General features: G+C 43.1%; 1 protein-coding gene across 3 annotated transcripts in view; it reads left to right on the top strand.

The window, feature by feature from the left end:
* The window catches only part of trim3b (tripartite motif containing 3b), a 28,008-nt gene extending 11,040 nt beyond the window's left edge, over positions 1–16,968 (top strand). For 2 of the 3 annotated variants that reach the window (XM_080847762.1, XM_080847761.1), the window contains exons 2-13: positions 6,030–6,214; positions 7,071–7,311; positions 7,790–7,941; positions 8,218–8,398; positions 9,186–9,924; positions 10,070–10,173; positions 10,596–10,763; positions 11,262–11,430; positions 13,634–13,693; positions 14,100–14,170; positions 14,733–14,873; positions 14,978–16,968. In XM_080847762.1, the coding sequence (XP_080703888.1) occupies positions 6,066–6,214; positions 7,071–7,311; positions 7,790–7,941; positions 8,218–8,398; positions 9,186–9,924; positions 10,070–10,173; positions 10,596–10,763; positions 11,262–11,430; positions 13,634–13,693; positions 14,100–14,170; positions 14,733–14,873; positions 14,978–15,130 (2,328 nt within the window). In that variant the 5' untranslated portion in view covers positions 6,030–6,065 and the 3' untranslated portion in view covers positions 15,131–16,968. The remainder of the gene's footprint in view (positions 1–6,029; positions 6,215–7,070; positions 7,312–7,789; positions 7,942–8,217; positions 8,399–9,185; positions 9,925–10,069; positions 10,174–10,595; positions 10,764–11,261; positions 11,431–13,633; positions 13,694–14,099; positions 14,171–14,732; positions 14,874–14,977) is intronic. The other variant, XM_080847763.1, reaches the window with a different exon arrangement.
* Positions 16,969–17,697: the final 729 nt, after the last annotated feature.

Genomic DNA, 17,697 nt, shown 5'->3' with positions numbered 1-17,697 from the left:
TGCCTTAGTTGTAGATCCTTAGCTCTCCCTCCTGGGTGCAGACGGTGAAGACTCTGATTTCCTGCTGTCTCTTTCTCCCTCTCCCCCTCTCCTCCTCTCCTGTGTCCACCTTTGCCATGGGGAAGGATACCTTTTCGCCTTCAGAGCAGTTTGTTATTTCTGGACTGTCAGATAAGAACAGGAAGTAGAGGGGGAACCCTGAGAGGAGTGATCAGCAAGACTAAGCCCCCTTACCCTTGTCAGGGGTTTGATGCAGCTGACTGCACGTGCCAAGCTCACACAGACCAGCAGGCAACTGTCAGGTCTTTTTTAGTTTCAAAGGGCTTAAAATAGTGTCTGGAGTGTGGGTCAAAATCAGACGCCAGCAAAGAATCTTGAGAGAACAGACATAATCGTGTCTGTTTTGGATCTTGATGTCCATTTACTGGAGAGGATTATAGACAGACACAACGAGAGAAGACACAAGGCTTGTGAGTGTAAAGACATTTGACACATACAGTTCTACTATAGATTATTTGGTTAACATTATTAATAATCGTATTACTAAAGTAACAGCAAAGGTGATGTATTCTCTATTTGGTTGTGTTCACCTCTGTTTGAATGTGGTTCAGTAATGGACCGATTGAACTAAAGGGTACTCAACTTAACACACTGTGTTATTAGGGAGGTAGTGGGTATGTTTACAAACAACAGCACACGCCGTATGAGGAGCTGGCAGGCAGTAGTCACGTCGGGCCTGAATGGGCTGAGTGATGTTGGTTTTATAAAGACAATGAGTCAGTGTTTGGATGTGGTGGGGCTGCGGAGGCTATGTGGGTCATGGCCCTGAGGCCCGTGACACGGCCGGTACGTGCCCTGTCTCCTACTCCTACTCACTGGGACGTTAGGTGCCTTGCCCGCTGATGGCACTGGGACTGTTGTTAAGTGCCTTGCCCGCTGATGGCATTGGGACTGACAGCTTGAGTCACTCGGTTTATTTGTGCTGATGACTTCATGGGGATGTGTGCATTTACCTGATGGACCTGAATACTAGTGTGAGTGCACTGTTAAATATTTACTGTGAAAACTACAGAAAGATACTGGAAGCTATTGGTCAGTAACATAGAGTAGTTCTTTTCTAGTATGTTATCAGCATACTATTCACAGCACAGGTAACAAGATGCTTGCTGTAAAATAAATCTCCGGTAAATTACCAGAAGAAAGTCAACAGGATGTCACTGATATACTTTTTTCAGTACTTCACTGTTTCCGGATCTACATTAGGTATAAGGCTACTGTGAAAAACAGCAGTATCTTACTAGCAGCCATTGGGCAGCAATTTATTGTAATATTTTATAGTATAAAACTTCTGCAATATACAGAAAGGCTGAAAATGATTGAACCTTTAACCATTAGACCTTTTTCTCAGTGCACTCACCTCAGGGATATTGCAGTTGTAGTGTAGAGGTGATCAATCACAGTTTCTTTGGTTTGGTTTACAATGCAACTTATTCTAAGCCGGGAAAGCATTACCGCTGTTCTACCATTAAAGCCGGGAGCGCTGTTGCGTCATTCTACCTTTAAGGCCGGGAAAGCGTTTGTGTCGTTTTCTCTGTATAAGGGGGGTTTTTGCCCAAAGTGTCGGCCTCTGGGCCAATGAAATGTATCAGAATAGACATGTGATAGTGCCTCAAATGTTTTGCCATTAGTAGTTTAAAAAAAAAATCGTTGGCTTTCTCGCTTTGCTAAGTAACGTCTCCTCCGCGACAGCCAGGATTATAGCTCAAAGTAAATTAGGCAAGGAGTGAGTTGTGAGTACTGGTAGTTACAGAATATGGTTATCTGTAGTTGTTAACGATTGTTACTTGCTTAAATGTAGGTTTACTCGAGGTAAATGAAAGGGAATATGGTATCATAGAGGGCTATATTAACACTAAGCTAGCTTGCTATGTTGTTAAAACTTTCTCCAGTGAGCGAGTGTGAACGAGCGAATTATATCGACAACTCTCTATTCTTTGCATTACTATATATTCTAGTATTTCAAAACAATAATCAGTCCCTATAGAATGTTGTTTATAATCAGTTAATGCTACTGAATCCTCGTTTGACTTTATTATAGTGAATGCTTTGGTTGCCTTCCATTTCAGCCCAGCATACAGTATTTATCAGTTGATACTTGAATTTTTTTTTTTTTTTTTTTTGAATTATTCCTGTTTTTTCCCTTTTAATGGAATATTTGACACTAAACTAGTTCATCTGTATCTCAGTGATAGTATCCAAATGAGCATAAAAATATCACTGGTATGTAAAAACTACATGGACAACAAAATAGTTATAATTGTTGATCAAAATCTTATTCCCTTCTGCTCATAACAAAACAAGTAAACAACTCAGAGGTTGACACTGTCAGGTCCATTCTCCATCCATAGTGTCCAAATGAGCATTAAATATCCCTGGTATGTAAAAACTACACGGACAACAAAATAGATGTTAATCGTATTCCCTTCTGCTCATAATAAAACAAGTAAACAACTCAAAAGTTAAAACTTTCCCTATAAGAATTATATATTTATAAGTATATAGTTATATACTTTATTTCACTTTGTTATATACTTTGTCATATAGCTTATTACATTTTTTTCTACTGTTTTGTGCTGATCCTGCACTTTTACATATTTTGTTTACTTTTGAGAAGGTGTATGTAAATATTGTAAATATTTGTAAATACAAATTCAAATTCTCATGAAAGCCACAGGTGTAAGCTCTCAAATACATTTTGAATTGTGTTCCTATCTGTTACAGGGGCTGAGAAATCAGTAATGTAGTAGGCGTTGACACAATTGCTGAATTTCTAGAAAAACTTCAGGTTTTGGGGGCTTTTCTGAAATCGCCTATAGGTTTTACAGGCATTTTTTCCAGGCGCTTTAGGCCTAAATGGGTTAAGTCTGGACTCTTTTACTGTTCAACAAACACCTCCTAGAGGCCTGTATCCCATTGTTGAGCGGAACTGCTCTGAGCCAGCCATCCTATCCATCCAGCTAGACAGGGCACACATCTTTTGAGAAACGTATAAAAATGACCACGGCAAACAAACCTAATTTTGTTCAATTCAATACTTTGATACATCATGTTATGCCTCATGATGTGGCTAAATGCATGTGTCCGATGCATGTGTAATTGGCATTGGAGAACATCAGGATTTCATGTGCAGCTTTTCTTGTGCTCATTGACCTTTGTTGACATCTTGAGGCTTCTTTTTGTTTGTTTCTTTTCCAGATTCATGAAAATTCATGTTGGAATAGCAATTAGCAAGTCATTCTGTAGCTCAACAGGCAGCTAATAAAGCAGCATGCTAGCAGCACAGAGGCAAGGGGTTTGATTCCTAAGAGATCCATAATGTGTGCTACCTGTACTGTCACTTTGTGAAATAAAATAGACTGATAGAGATAGAGTTCATAAACAGAAATAGGAGCACTGTAACTTCTACACCTGTCGACCCTCCGGCACCTGACCAGCTACATCTCTTCATGTACTGTGCCTAGATATATAAGCTCATTTGAAGACAGATGTGGCATTCAAAAATACTTGTACTGAACCATAATCAGACAGCTTAATATGCATTGTGCATCAGTTTGTATTGTCACACTTTTGCATATGGGTCATGGTTAGGTAGAGAAATGGAAAGGTCCAGACTAATTGCTGTATTATTTATTTATGAACTTAAATAGCTTAATTGTCTTGTTTTGCTCTTTTCCTGCTTCTCAATATCAATTAAAATATATTGCATTTGTCTATGTAGATAGACTTCACACAACAGTGTGTGCACTTGGAGTTAACTTGTGTGTATGTCTGTGTGTGTGTGCGTTTCAGAAGCAGTGACTTTATTCTTTTCTTTAGTCTCTGTTTTAGGAGCATTTCTGATTCAATGTAGTAAGTTACAACTATAATGGAAGGTAGGCATTTTGTTTATAAGAGCCACAATCTTAAACACACCGTTGGAAAATGTACCACATGCCCCAGAGCTATCCCAGAAGGGCCGAGGTCTTATTTTAGCCTGCTTGCATCATCACATTAGAGAGAGAGAGAGAGAGAGAGATTGGATGGGAAGGGATAAGATGAGATGGAGGAGAGATATTACCATATGAGGAGCCCCATCCTGTCCTATTCACATATCCAAAGCCCAAAAGGGCCAACCGGCATCCAAACTCTCAAACATCAAACAGAGCTGGCAGACAAAAGCAAGTAAACAGCACTTGACATAGGAGCACAGACATTCGGAGTCAAAACACAGCGCGTGTGGAGCGCCTGGCCGGACCACAGAGAAGTCGGGGGTCAGAGCAGTGGCGGCCAGGCAGGCGTGGATTTAGGGCTCCGATTGAGCAGGCTGTTGTGACAGATGTGCAGATCGACTCATTAGTATTTTGCCCCACTCTGCGTATAAATAATAAATCTGCCCATGACCCACTGAATGGGGTTTCTGCTGCTCTGTAGTGATGCAAACGGCAGCCAGTCACTGTGCATCACTCACCACCAGCTCATGATGAGCCATGTTCTCCATCTACTCTCAGCTATTATGCTAAGCTATCTACGTGCATAATGGCTGCACTCAAGCCGGACAGAGAGCTCTTGTATTCGTGTGTTAGTGTGTTAGTGTGTTAGTGTGTGGACTTTGTTGTGACGGTTCAGTGATGAATGCTGTGAGAGCTGCTCATTTTTAATAATAAATGAAAGCATGCAACGTGAAACACAGAGACGTTGACATTTCTGCTGATATTATCTGAGTGTGCGAGCTGTAGAGTGCAAATGTAGTATTCAGTTTGCTTCTCCACTTGCATGCACATTTGCCTAGAGGGTAACCGTGAGCATTTATGCTGTCTTTGTGAGCGTGTTTGCATACTTTCCATATGCTTGTTTTTTTGTACTGCTTTGCTGCAGACCTTTCCCCATGATCATGAAGTCAAATTAGGTATGACCTCTTGGCTCAGGCGACAGGGACTCTGGCTCTCAGCACTTATCAAAGTTTGGAGGAGGGAGGGAGGGACACGACCGCGTCGAGGTTCCAAGCTAAATTAGATACATTCTGGTTCATGGAATGTATGTGAGTTTGTTTGTGTTGATATTGGTGTGTCTGTGCATAAGTGTACGTTTTCACATATATTAGGGCTGTGATAGGGCTGTATTTGTGTGTGTGTGTGTGTGTGTGTGTGTGTGTGTGTGTGTGTGTGTGTGTGTGTGTGTTTGTATGATACACAGAGTGAGGGACAGAGAGAGATATTGATGTCGCAAAAAGGGGAAAGGAGTTCACCCTCCCATCTGAACTGCTAAATCTCAGATCTGGGATTGAGAGCTCTAATCCACTATGTTGAATTTTGCTTTGTTCGTAAACCCTACTGGGTGCTAGACCACATGAAAAGCCACAGAGAGAGGTTTTGTTCTCGCTTCATCCTGCCTCTCAATGGGCTTTCTACCCTTGTACACGGCCGGCATTATTCCTTTACAATGATTCGAACAAACTTCACGGAATCCTTTGTGTTCACTCTAGGCATTAATCAAAAGTAGACGATTACATGCTTCTCCTGGAGGCTGACTGGTCCCTGAAGGTCTGTACACTTAATTGTGCTCAGCTGGGGCTGGTTACTCACCGTGAGGTAAAGTTTGGTGTGAAGTGCTTACAATATTAGGAGACCACAACTCCCGCTCTACTGCTCACTATGAAGCGGCAGTTTTTTTACTGTAAAATCAATTTGTGCACAAAACAGTGCTCATTCCTCAAAAAGATGCTGGCTCATGACTCGGTCTGCTTCTCCACAGAAGCCCCCCCTCAATGTAGTTTCACATTGTTTCATTGACTAGCTGGAGCTGATTGTGGAATTAGCTGACGTGGGGATTTCTGTGGAAACGAAGTCTCAGGGTTTGATGAAAGGGGCTCTTGTTTCATCTGCTCGGCTGCTGGGTGAAATCGATTGCTCCGTGTCTCTGTGTGTGGGTTGCTGCACTCAGACTTCACTCTGATTCTCTGTGCATGTCTGTGTCCCTCTCTTCCTCTTCAGGCTAAGCGGAGGCCAGGGCTCTGGCTCCCTCCATGAATGTCAGCGGTCATGGCTAAACGCGAAAGCAACAGCAGCAGCAGTCCAGTGGTCCGGCAGATAGACAAGCAGTTCCTGGTTTGCAGTATCTGCCTGGACCACTACCACAATCCCAAAGTTCTGCCCTGCCTGCACACGTTCTGCGAGAGGTAACATTTCTCCCCTTGATTTGTCGATCTTTTCTTTTCCTACCTGTCTATCAACTCTCTGTATATCTTGTTTCTTTCCCCTATTTCCCCTTTATGCATAAGTCGATCATTCAGGGATCACCAGAGATAGTGTAGTTGTAAGCAATGCTCTAAATCAGGAAATGCCATTCTGGCCTGTATATCTTCTATCTACCCCTACCCCAAGCACAACTGTTTAAGTCAGATAATCAATAGAGCCATTGATAAAGTCAGTCAGTTGTGCAGGGTCAGCTGGAACAAGGGGTTGGGGGGTTGGGCTGCAACTTAACTGTCTTAGTTGTTAGTTGTCTCTGAGAGGCAAAGAGGAAAAACTTAATGTATGATGTTAACTAAAGCTGAGATCCTCCTGTACTTCAGTGGTTTGCCATGGGATTTGGCAGATGTCCAAATCTCCCTGTGTTTGTGCCAGGCAAACTGTGCCAGGGGAGTCCTGCTAGCATATTTTTTAGAGGCCTAGATGCCCACTGGCTAGCATCGGGCAATTTGTTAGGGCACTATTCCAGTCATGTGACAGCACCCTCTTAGAGGCTTTTGTGCCAAGCACACTGCACTCGTGTGCCCCTCAACAGTGCCACACTGCCACCTTTCATATTATGATGGATACACAAAAGCAGTTAGTTTCTTAACTCCATCCCTGTCTATCTTCTTTTCTGTCTTCTGTTTTCCTTCTCTATTTTCTCTCTTCCCCATATCTCTTTCTCTCTCTCCCTCTCTCTCTTGCTCTCTCTCTCGCTTTCTCTCTACCCCTCTCTCGCTCTCTCCCTCTCTCTCTGTCTGTCTCTCTCTCTCTCTCCCTCTCTTTCTCCTTCTCCTCTAGGTGTTTACAGAACTACATTCCTTCTCAGTCGCTGACCCTGTCATGTCCCGTGTGTCGCCAGACGTCCATCCTGCCTGAGAAGGGCGTGGCCGCCCTGCAGAACAACTTCTTCATCACCAACCTGATGGAGGTGCTCCAGCGGAACCCAGAGAGCTCGCCTCCGGAGGCCTGCAGCGTGTTGGAGTCGGTCAGCGCCGCTGTTGCCGGGAAACCCCTCTCCTGCCCCAATCACGAGGGCAAGGTAAGCCTCTTTGCTTGGCACTGGAGATCTGTTAAAGGCTGCCTACTAGTCTTTGCTGTGGAACATCATGTTTATATGCACAGAAACACTCACAGAAGGGGGGCGACAGTGGTACAGGAGGTAGAGGAGTTGTTTAGTAATCGTAAGGTTGCCAGTTCGATTCCCCACTCCTCCTTACCAAGTGTGTAAGTGTCCTTGAGCAAGACACTGAACCCCTTACTGCTCCTGATGTTAAAATGCAGTTTCCTTGTACGTCGCTTGGTATAAAAGCGTCTGCTAAATGACTAAATGTAAATGTACACTGCCCTGAGGACTAAAATACTGTAAAGCCACATAAATCCTTTGAGGCTGAAGGAAAAAGCCTCTATACATTCTATATATAGTTCTTAGCCAGATTCTTATGGGTTTAATAATCTATAGAGTGCCAATAGAGTTTTCTGCCATTTAAGTCATCTAACTTGCTGGCTACTTTCTGTAGGTGATGGAGTTTTACTGCCAGTCGTGTGAGACAGCCATGTGTTTGGACTGCACTGAGGGAGAGCACAGGGATCATGTGACTGTTCCCTTAAGAGACGTCTTGGAGCAGCACAAAGCAGCTCTGAAAAACCAGCTGGACACCATTGGAAACCGGTAAGGAGGAGACCCAGTCCACCACTGATTTAGATATTCCTCTTTTAGACTGTGTGCCGCTGTGAGTCATGGTCATCTTTAATGGATGTAGTTCAAACTAACAGAAACAAGCAATAAGTGTAAATAAGTACTTTTGTATTCTGGAGGCAAAGTCCTACTCCTGCAAAATCCACAGCATATTAAAGCTGATTATGTGACACTTGATTATGTGAAAGCCGGTGACAGCTGTAAAGCAGGCTTGATGGTGAACTGTGAGTTTTTTCCTCCCTTTGTAAGGCTCCCTCAGCTCACGGCAGCCATTGAGCTTGTGAGCGAGATCTCCAAGCAGCTGACAGAGAGGAAGAATGAGGCAGTGAACGAGATCAACGCCACGTTCGAGGAGCTGGAGCGAGCACTACAGCAACGCAAGAGCGCCCTCATCACAGATCTGGAGAACATCTGCAATGCCAAGCAGAAGGTAGACCAACTATACTATATATCCTTATGTGTGAAGTATGAAAAAAATATAAAATGTATATATTTGTTTAACAAGATATAAAACAATATAGAACAATGAGAAAGCAGGATATTGCACTTGATGTTTCACAGGATATTGCACTTGAGAATATTGCACAGGATATTACACTTGACAATATTGCAAATTTTTTGGGTTGCACTGGCCCTTTGTAGGTAGTCCAGTGAGGAATGTACAAAAGGTGCAGTTAGTGTGCAATAAGTGTGTACAGGTAACTGTTAGTATTGTAGTGCAGACAGTTACTCTGGTTAGTGTCAGTGTTTGGCAGTGTTCAGTTCTCGTGGCTCTGGGGTAGAAGCTGTTCTTTAGATGTGATCTGCATGCCCTAAGAAACCTGAAAGCAGGGTCCCTTCCCTGTACTCGTTGACTAGTACACTATGCTTCCAGAAATGTATTTGTATCTTTGAGACGATCAAGGCCAGATTGTTCTCCAAACATCACGCTGCCTGTCTTTGGACTTCCTCTATGTAGGCTGTCTGGTCTCCTCCTGAGACAAGACCAACCAGAGTCATGTGATACTGTGCTGTCATAGTGATCATACCTAGCTAGGTAATGACGGACCATGGTGTTTATTATCTGTTATCTAATATTGTTGTTCGCTCTCTCCCTTACTGTCTCTCTATCTGTCCCTTTGTATGGGCCTCTGACTCTCTCTCTCTCTCTCTCTCTCTCTCTCTCTCTCTCTCTCTCTCTCGCCCTCTCTCTCTCGCCCTCTCTCTCTCTCCTCCAGGTGTTGCAGGCTCAGCTTTTGTCGCTGCTCCAGGGCAAAGAGCACATCCAGAGCAGCTGCAGCTTCACCGAGCAGGCGCTGTCCCACGGCAGCTCCACCGAGGTGCTGATGGTGCAGAAGCAGATGAGCGAGCGCGTGTCGGCGCTGGCCTGCCACGACTTCCCCGAGCGGCCGCACCAGAACGCCCACCTGGACTGCCAGGTGGAGACGGAGGGCCTGCGGCGCTCCATCCAGAACCTGGGCGTGCTGCTCACCACCGCCGCTGTGGGTCACACCAGCGTGGCCACGGGCGAGGGCTTGCGCCACGCAGTGGTGGGCCAGCACGCCACCGTCACCGTCACCACCAAGGACAAGGATGCCGAGCTGGTGCGCACAGGCAACGCCATGCTGCGGGCGGAGATCACCGCCGTGGCGGATGGTGCGCGGGCGGCGGAACCGGAAGTGACGGACAACAAGAATGGCACGTACGAGGTGGGCTACACGCTGCGCGGTGATGGCGAGTTCGCCTTCACGCTCTTGCTCTACGAGCAGCCGGTGCGCGGGAGCCCGTTCAGGCTGCGTGCTGTCAAGCCGTCGGATGTGCCGCAGTCGCCCGACGACGTGAAGAGGAGGGTGAAGTCGCCCAGCGGGGGAGGGGGGACACACATCAGGCAGAAGGCCATTAGGAGGCCCTCCAGCATGTACAGCACCACCAAGAAGAAGGAGAACCCCATCGAGGATGAGCTGATCTACAGAGTGGGTAAGAAAAGGCAAAGCCTTTCTTTATAATAAACAAGGGAGCTAAATTCAGCTCAATACTTCCAAATTACAACAGGGCTTTATTTGTTTGTGTGTCAGGGTTTTTTTAGAACATGTATTTGTGTGTATGTGTTCATTTTTAACAGGCACAAGAGGTCGAGAGAAGGGAGAGTTCACTAATCTGCAAGGCATTTCAACCTCCAGCAATGGAAGAGTTGTGGTTGCCGACAGCAACAACCAGTGCATTCAGGTAAACCTGTAATCATTCTACTTAAAGCTGTTTGCGTAACTGTGCATACAGTGATGTTCAGACTCACTCTGTCCTTGTACTTGACACTATAGTGATACATGTAAAATCAAATCATGTGTGATGTCAGATAAGATGGGACAGTACTTCTTTCATCTGTTCATTTCCTGACCTCACAACAGGCAATCAGAATAATTGTGTTAGTAATCTCTATCTTGATGACAGTGGGATTAAAACTGCACAAAGCCATCTTTGTCAAAGAGGGGGTAGGGCATCAAATACAAATCTGGTTCAACATTCAAAACATGCCCGACTAAATTTACTCTAGTAATGTTTGATAATTTTCCCAAACCTCCTCACCACTGCCCGGTCCTCATTGTAAGCTAATTGTTTGTGCTGTGCTTTTCCCTGGCCTATGGATACAGGTGTTTACAAATGATGGACAGTTCAAGATGAGGTTTGGGGTGAGAGGTCGTTCCCCAGGACAACTGCAGCGGCCCACAGGCGTCACTGTTGACATGAATGGTGACATCATAGTGGCGGACTATGACAACAGATGGATCAGCATCTTCTCACCCGATGGAAAGTTTAGGGTGAAGACTATGTTAACATCGATTAACGAACAATATTATAAACATTGCTAACTTATGAATGTGTCTAAACTAATGTCTTTTTAGTTGCATCTGGTTGGTAGTCTCTCCAGCCCCTTATGGGGTTTTCCTCAATCCGCTGTGTAACTGTTGGTTTTCAAATGTCCAGCCTCAGTGATTTCATCTCCTTGTAAATAATTTCTGTCATTTAATTGCGCTCATCCCAAACATGATGATGATGATAATCGTGATGATTATGATGATGATTAGTACTGTGGGCTTCACCATTTATGTTTTGAGATTGCTGCCCAAAGCCACCCTTCCTTGTTTACCTTCATCCTTTGCATGCAGTGACATCTGGTGGTATGTCTGCCAGCATGGACATTGGTATTTTTCTGATCTCTAGAAATAGCTGTTGGAAATCTACTGTGTTATTCTGTTTATTTTGCAGCATACGCTAAGCTCTCTACAAAGACTGACCTTTGGTTCTTCTTTTTCCAGAATAAGATTGGCTCTGGTCGACTGATGGGGCCCAAAGGAGTGGCTGTGGATCGCAATGGTCATATCATCGCTGTGGACAACAAAGCCTGCTGCGTGTTTATCTTCCAGTCCAATGGGAAGCTCGTCACCAAATTTGGAGCAAGAGGAACCACTGACAGACAGTTTGCAGGTACAGGACGGTTGAGCGATTAACCCATAAAATGATACGGATGTTGGAGGAGTATTTGCAGGAATGAGAAACTCACAGAGAACAGAGACGGTCTGTCTTTCTGTTCCTTTTGAAAATAAACACACCAGTTGGCAATACTTGATTAGAACTGAAGATGTCTCGGTCAAGAGTCTTGGCACATACGTATTCCCTCTCTGACTGGTCAGTGCTTTCATCAGCTTGCTTCATTCAAACATGTGTGTTAGAGTGCTCGGTCATTGTGGCCTTGGATGTGACTTTCCTGGTAAAACAAAGTAACCTGGTAAAGAATTGAGAAGTTACTGTGGAAGTAAGAACTTGTGACATCTTTATCAAAGTATCCTTGGAAAAGGCAGTTGTGTCTATTGCTTCGCTTGTTTTTCAATGTGAAGGTTCAATCATATTTGAAAGGTTAAATCCAGTCAAAGAAAACAAGTTTTCCCCATCTACCTACACTCTAATGAAGCCCTTTCCCTCATATAAAGCAAAATTGATGCTATACATTTTACAGTCCTGTTAAGATGATGCTTTACAAAAAATATACAGTACATGGTACATATATGATCGTTACTCAGTGCGTGATTATCATATGGACTGGGAGGTCAGGTTGAGGTCATAATAATCTTTCAACAACACTTTGCAAACGGTCAGATTTACCAATGCTTAGGCTCCAGGCTTTTAAAAAGGAAATATCTTTGCACTCTCGAATGTCCTCATCCACTTGTCATTTCCTCATATCTTTCTTCTATCTCCGCCAAATTAGTATTCCCCATTGTTTTGTTCTAGACCAGGGGTCTTCAACGTTTTTCAGGCCAGGGACCCCCAAACTGATGGCAAGATGAGCAGGGACCCCCTACTTTATAAATTGCATACAATTTTGTTTATAATATACTGGGCCTAGTGCCAAATAAACATAGCTACCCTGCTATTGTGTCGATGGCACACATCCTCCCACATTAGTGAGATGTATCTTCTTTTCAATAACTCCTGACTGACACGATCCAACGGATGACGGAGGAGGAGTCTGGCGCATGGAGTTGTGTTGACAACATAGATGTTATAGTGAGATTGACAGGTCAACAAACCAATCACACCGCTAGCAAGTTGTTAAGATTGTAGGTAGTAGCATGCTTACATTAGCTAGGAGGCTCACACACCTCGCAAATCCTCACTTATTTTTCAGTTACAATATACGTTTTTTGACCTTGTACAGTGTCTATTTCTCTTTATTTTTTATTTTTTTTTAAATCTAAGCAAAAAAATGTCAAACTAACAATTTATAGGTACAAACAAGACCAGCTATGGAGTTTGGTCCGCCATCTTTTATCTTTGATTTTCGCGCTCTTTAGACTTGGGCAGAAACGCGATCTGATTGGCTAGTGCCTGTGCATGAAAGGTGCTGTGAGTGAACCGGTGCCCAGCTTGAGAGGGCTCTTGTGGGAAGCTGAATGTGTCGATTGGACTGAAAGATAACGTCTTCTTGATCAATTTATACGTTCGCTACAATATGTTGGATTTATGTTAATGTAAATGTAAAGGGAATAAATACAATTCTGATAAGGAAGACATTTAAATTTGCGGATATTAATATTAAAAAAATTATCTTATCAACCAAAGATTTCGCGACCCCCCTGCAGTACCTCCGCGGACCCCCTGTTGAAGACCCCTGTTCTAGACTGTTCTGAAGACGCAGTAGAAATGTCTGAGCAAACACTCTCACCATTCAGTTGTCTGTGACTTGACTTTGACTGCCTGGTTCAAAGCTGACACTCCTCATGTCTCTGTCCTCTCTCACTGTCCTCTCTCACTGTCCTCTCTCACTGTCCTCTCTCACTGTCCTCTGGGGCTTTCTTGGATTGGAATGTGACACTTAAAACCCCTAGATATTTTTGGGCCTCGGGTTGTTTCATAGTTTGTGTGGGTGAAGGTTTTTGTTCTTTGCATGGAATGTGTGTGTGTGTGTGTGTGTGTGTGTGTGTGTGTGTGTGTGTGTGTGTGTGTGAGAGAGAGGGTGTGGGTGTGTGTTTGTGTTTATACTGTATGTGTGAATAGTATGCGCATGTACCCATGAGTCTTGTTTACAGTCTCTTACCCTGGCTGAGGCGAGTTCCGCTCTCTGTTTTGTCTTAGTTGCCTCGTAAGTCTCATGCCACCTTCTTCTTTGTGTTTTCCCATTCCTTTATAGAAAAGAGTAGTGCACACTTTGCACTGGAGCAAAAGCTTAGTAAATCTGTCCCAGCCTTCAGTAAGTATTGAGTATGTCCCCGTTCTAGAGTGACGTGAAGTGGTCTTCCTAACATCTAATTGTCTTGTGTTGAAAAATTTACAAAAATCACGCGTGGACCCCAACAGAAAGGAGGCATAGATGTTGAAATACAGTCATGTATTCCATTGTGATTTTTGTGATAAATAACAATCACTCATCTGCCTGTTCCACCTAAAGACTTAAACACAATATCAGGTAATCAGAAGAAAAGGCTTAATGCAACCATAATGCAACACATGCAAATAACTGTGGTGATCATACTAACCTTTACCTGACCTCGGCAACTCCAAATGATGTCACAGAGGGTCTGCTGGGTCCCGTTTCCTGTCAAGGTCATGTGACCTCAAAGGTCATTTTTCCTCGTTTCCTGTTTGTCTCTGTACAGGCCCCCACTTTGTTGCTGTGAATAACAAGAGTGAAATCCTGGTGACAGATTTCCATAATCACTCCGTGAAGGTACACAGTGTTTTTTTTGTTTCACTTGCATTGAACGGAAAACAAGTTTGTGCAACGAACATTCAGAACATGCTTGAACGACCAGTAGTTCTTTCATCACATGCTTTCAGCTCTCAGTTAACCTAAACCATAGTGAAGGCACAGTGACAGAAGGGAGGGAGCTGTCTTAATAGCCTGAGGCAGTCAGACCAAACATGTTGCGTCTAGCCAGTTGTTTGCTTCAGTGGGACTGGATTTACACCAGTATGCTGCCTCACCAATCTAGCTGCATCCTTTCCCTTCTGATCCAGTCACCGTTGTTAACACCTGACAAACCTCTGACATTAAGGAATTGTCCCTTATTTGGCTCAACTGATTGTCATCAGGGGCATGGCTGATATTAGCTATTGAATAAAGACTGACAAATAGGCATGATCTGACTACACTATAGTAAGTGTATGTGTGTGTAATGCATAGTGAAATATTCATCACACTGAAAGTTCACTCAGGCTTCAGGGTTTAACCCCTTAATTACTTGACTCTTATGTTTTCTTCTGTCTTGAACCTTGTGTTTTGTCCTTAGGTATACAATGCTGATGGGGAGTTTCTCTTTAAGTTTGGTTCCCATGGTGAGGGGAATGGCCAGTTCAATGCTCCCACAGGTGTAGCAGTGGACGCTAATGGAAACATCATTGTTGCAGACTGGGGAAACAGCAGGATACAGGTGTGTTCTATCATACATACATACATAAATGAATAATAATGCTAATAATGAATGCATAATTGATCATTTAATAAATAACGCCTGTTCTTTTGGGTGCCCCTCAGGTATTTGACTGCTCAGGGTCGTTCCTCTCATACATCAATACCAGCGCCGACCCCCTGTACGGTCCCCAGGGCCTGGCCCTGACATCAGACGGCCACGTGGTGGTGGCCGACTCCGGGAACCACTGCTTCAAAGTCTACCGGTACCTGCAGTAGAGCCAGGGCCCCAGCATTAGGGCCCCTCCACTGCGGACAGCACAGCAGGCAGGCAGGCCACCTCGCTGGGTGCTGGAGTCTCCTCTGCTCTGTTTCAACGTTTTGCACACTCAATGAAGCCCTCCTAGCAAACCTGTGTCTGGTGAAGACTAAAGGGGGAAAAAGCTACACATTTTAACAAGTTACAGCATGTGCACTTTTTTTTACTTTCTACTGATGAAGACAACAACAGAAAATATATATTTGTTGTGATGGGTTGTAATATCATAATTATGTCCAAATACAAAAAAGCAACCCTACCAATAAAAAGCACAAATGTTGTTTGGAAACAGCTAACACGTTATACTGAATGAAAATGTCATTGCTGGTGGTTTTATAACAGCCCCAATGTGACTGCACAGACTACACCCTGTGTCTAGACTTGTTTGTGCATCATGAATACCAAACTGTGTTTCCTTTATCAATTCTGCTCCTTGGGTGAAAAATAAATTGTATCATATCCTATAGCTACAACAGTACTTGTGTTATAGCTGTGTATACGTATGTAGCCACATGCAAATTGATCTATCTGTACATATGCAGATGTGTGTACGTATATGTATATAAACATATAAATGTAACCTACATAGTCACAGAGCTACTGGAAGGTCCTCTCCACTGATCTATAATAAAACACATTCTTTCACTGTCTTTTACTGTAGATCGGTGATCCTCTCTTTAGTTTTAATACATGCATATCCTCCCCCACAGGAACTGACCTGATCAAAAGATCTGATCATGTCAGTTGCGTCAGTGTTTAGGGCAGCTGTCTGTAGATACGTGTTGGTTTTGATTCTGGACCGACCATGTCCTGTGTGAAGTACTGTATGCTGATAGCACGGGATTATGCACATTCAGGCTCTGTGCTGTTTTTGAAACATACATTAAAAAGGAGCCAAAAAAGACAAAAACATATTATTTACTTCCTTTGTTCCTTTTCTACATGTTAATCTTCTACAAATTATTTTTCTAATTCCTTCTATTTTAATTTGTTTCCTCTCTGCCAAACATCATATCCACATGTTGATGTCCTGTGACAGTAGATGACACGCCTGCCTATAAGGACTGTTTGTTTTCATGTGTCAAGAAAACATTGCCAAAATATGTTCATTGTTACTGAAAATATACAAAGATAATTATCTCTAAGTAAATGTATATGTTTTATGTCTCCCTGTATATAATTTCAGCATATATAAATATATATACATATATGACATATGTTGGTTCAGTAATTAGCAGTGTGGCAGAAAAAAACACCAGCGATGTGCCAGTATTGTTTTATTGTTATTTATTTTAAACATGTCCCACAAGTGTCGTTTTCAGAGCCTCCTTGTTTTGATAAGATACAATGCACACCTTCCACTGGTTTTCGCCAGGGATTTGTTTGGAAATTGACATTTACTCTTGTCAGTAGTTAAAACAAACAAATAAGTAAATAAACAAATACACGCATCATATGACATGTACACTTTGTGTTCTTGTACAAAAAGCTGCTGGAGGACTAATGGTGATACAAAGGCTAACTATATTCACACATATCCATGCAGGCGTTCCTTTCTTTGCATGTTGATCATGACTTACCCAGCTGTTTGACTGCTAGTGGTTAAACCTTCGTAAAACTAGCTACCATTCTAGACCAGGTGGTGTCGTTTGGCATCAACTACTGCTGGGTGGGGTGTTTATCAGTTGCTCTATGTGCTCCAATAACCTCTTTTACCTGGAGTGTTTTTTGTTTTTATTTCTTGTCCGAAGCATGATAGTAGTGATTGGTACGGGAAAACCATGAGTAATAATTAACATAAAATAATATCTGTAACACACAGAATCTCACTTGTGTGTTCAGTTTCCTACGGCAGATAAGCATTGTGTGTAAAATAGATTGTACATATTAAACACCTGACAAAACCTTGCTGGTTACTGTGGTGGTGTCTGCGTTGTGTTGTGTAATTACCGCCAGGCATTGTGGAACCGCAACATAATAACTAGCACATGAAAAGGAAACACAGTTTACTTAACGTAATATTTAGTTTATAATATCAAAAAGAAACAAATGTGCCTCATAGGACATCAGCCGGCCATGTGAAACACACAAATGTGGCCCTGCACATCTGCTCAGGTTAAGTGCAAAAACTGTTTTGAATTTTCACTACTGTGGTGACAATTGGCGGGTATCTATTTAAGAGCATAAAAACTATTTCCAAACTGAAATGCAGGTCAAAGGGACTAGTAAACACACAAGTAGGTTAAGACCAGACACAGTTTCAATACCATTTGTATTGCCTTAGCCAGAACTCTGTACCAGTAGAGTACTGAAGCAAACCCACACAGCTATCTGACAGTCCCCAAAGTTATCTGTTACTCATACCTGTCAATTTCAGTGCAGTAACCACATACTTTTCCAGTTACATTTTATTTCTCAAATCATAAAATTGCAATTATGGTTCATTAACATTATTCCCGTCATTAAAACCACTGAGTAAAAGGCCACACACACACAGCTGAAACTAGAGGTGCACCAATGTAACTCA

Source organism: Sprattus sprattus (genome assembly GCF_963457725.1).
Source record: "Sprattus sprattus genome assembly, chromosome: 1".
NCBI classification, from domain to species: Eukaryota; Metazoa; Chordata; class Actinopteri; order Clupeiformes; family Clupeidae; genus Sprattus; species Sprattus sprattus.
The sequence above is the reverse complement of the archived record's forward strand: the minus strand, read 5'-3'. Positions and strand labels throughout refer to the sequence as shown.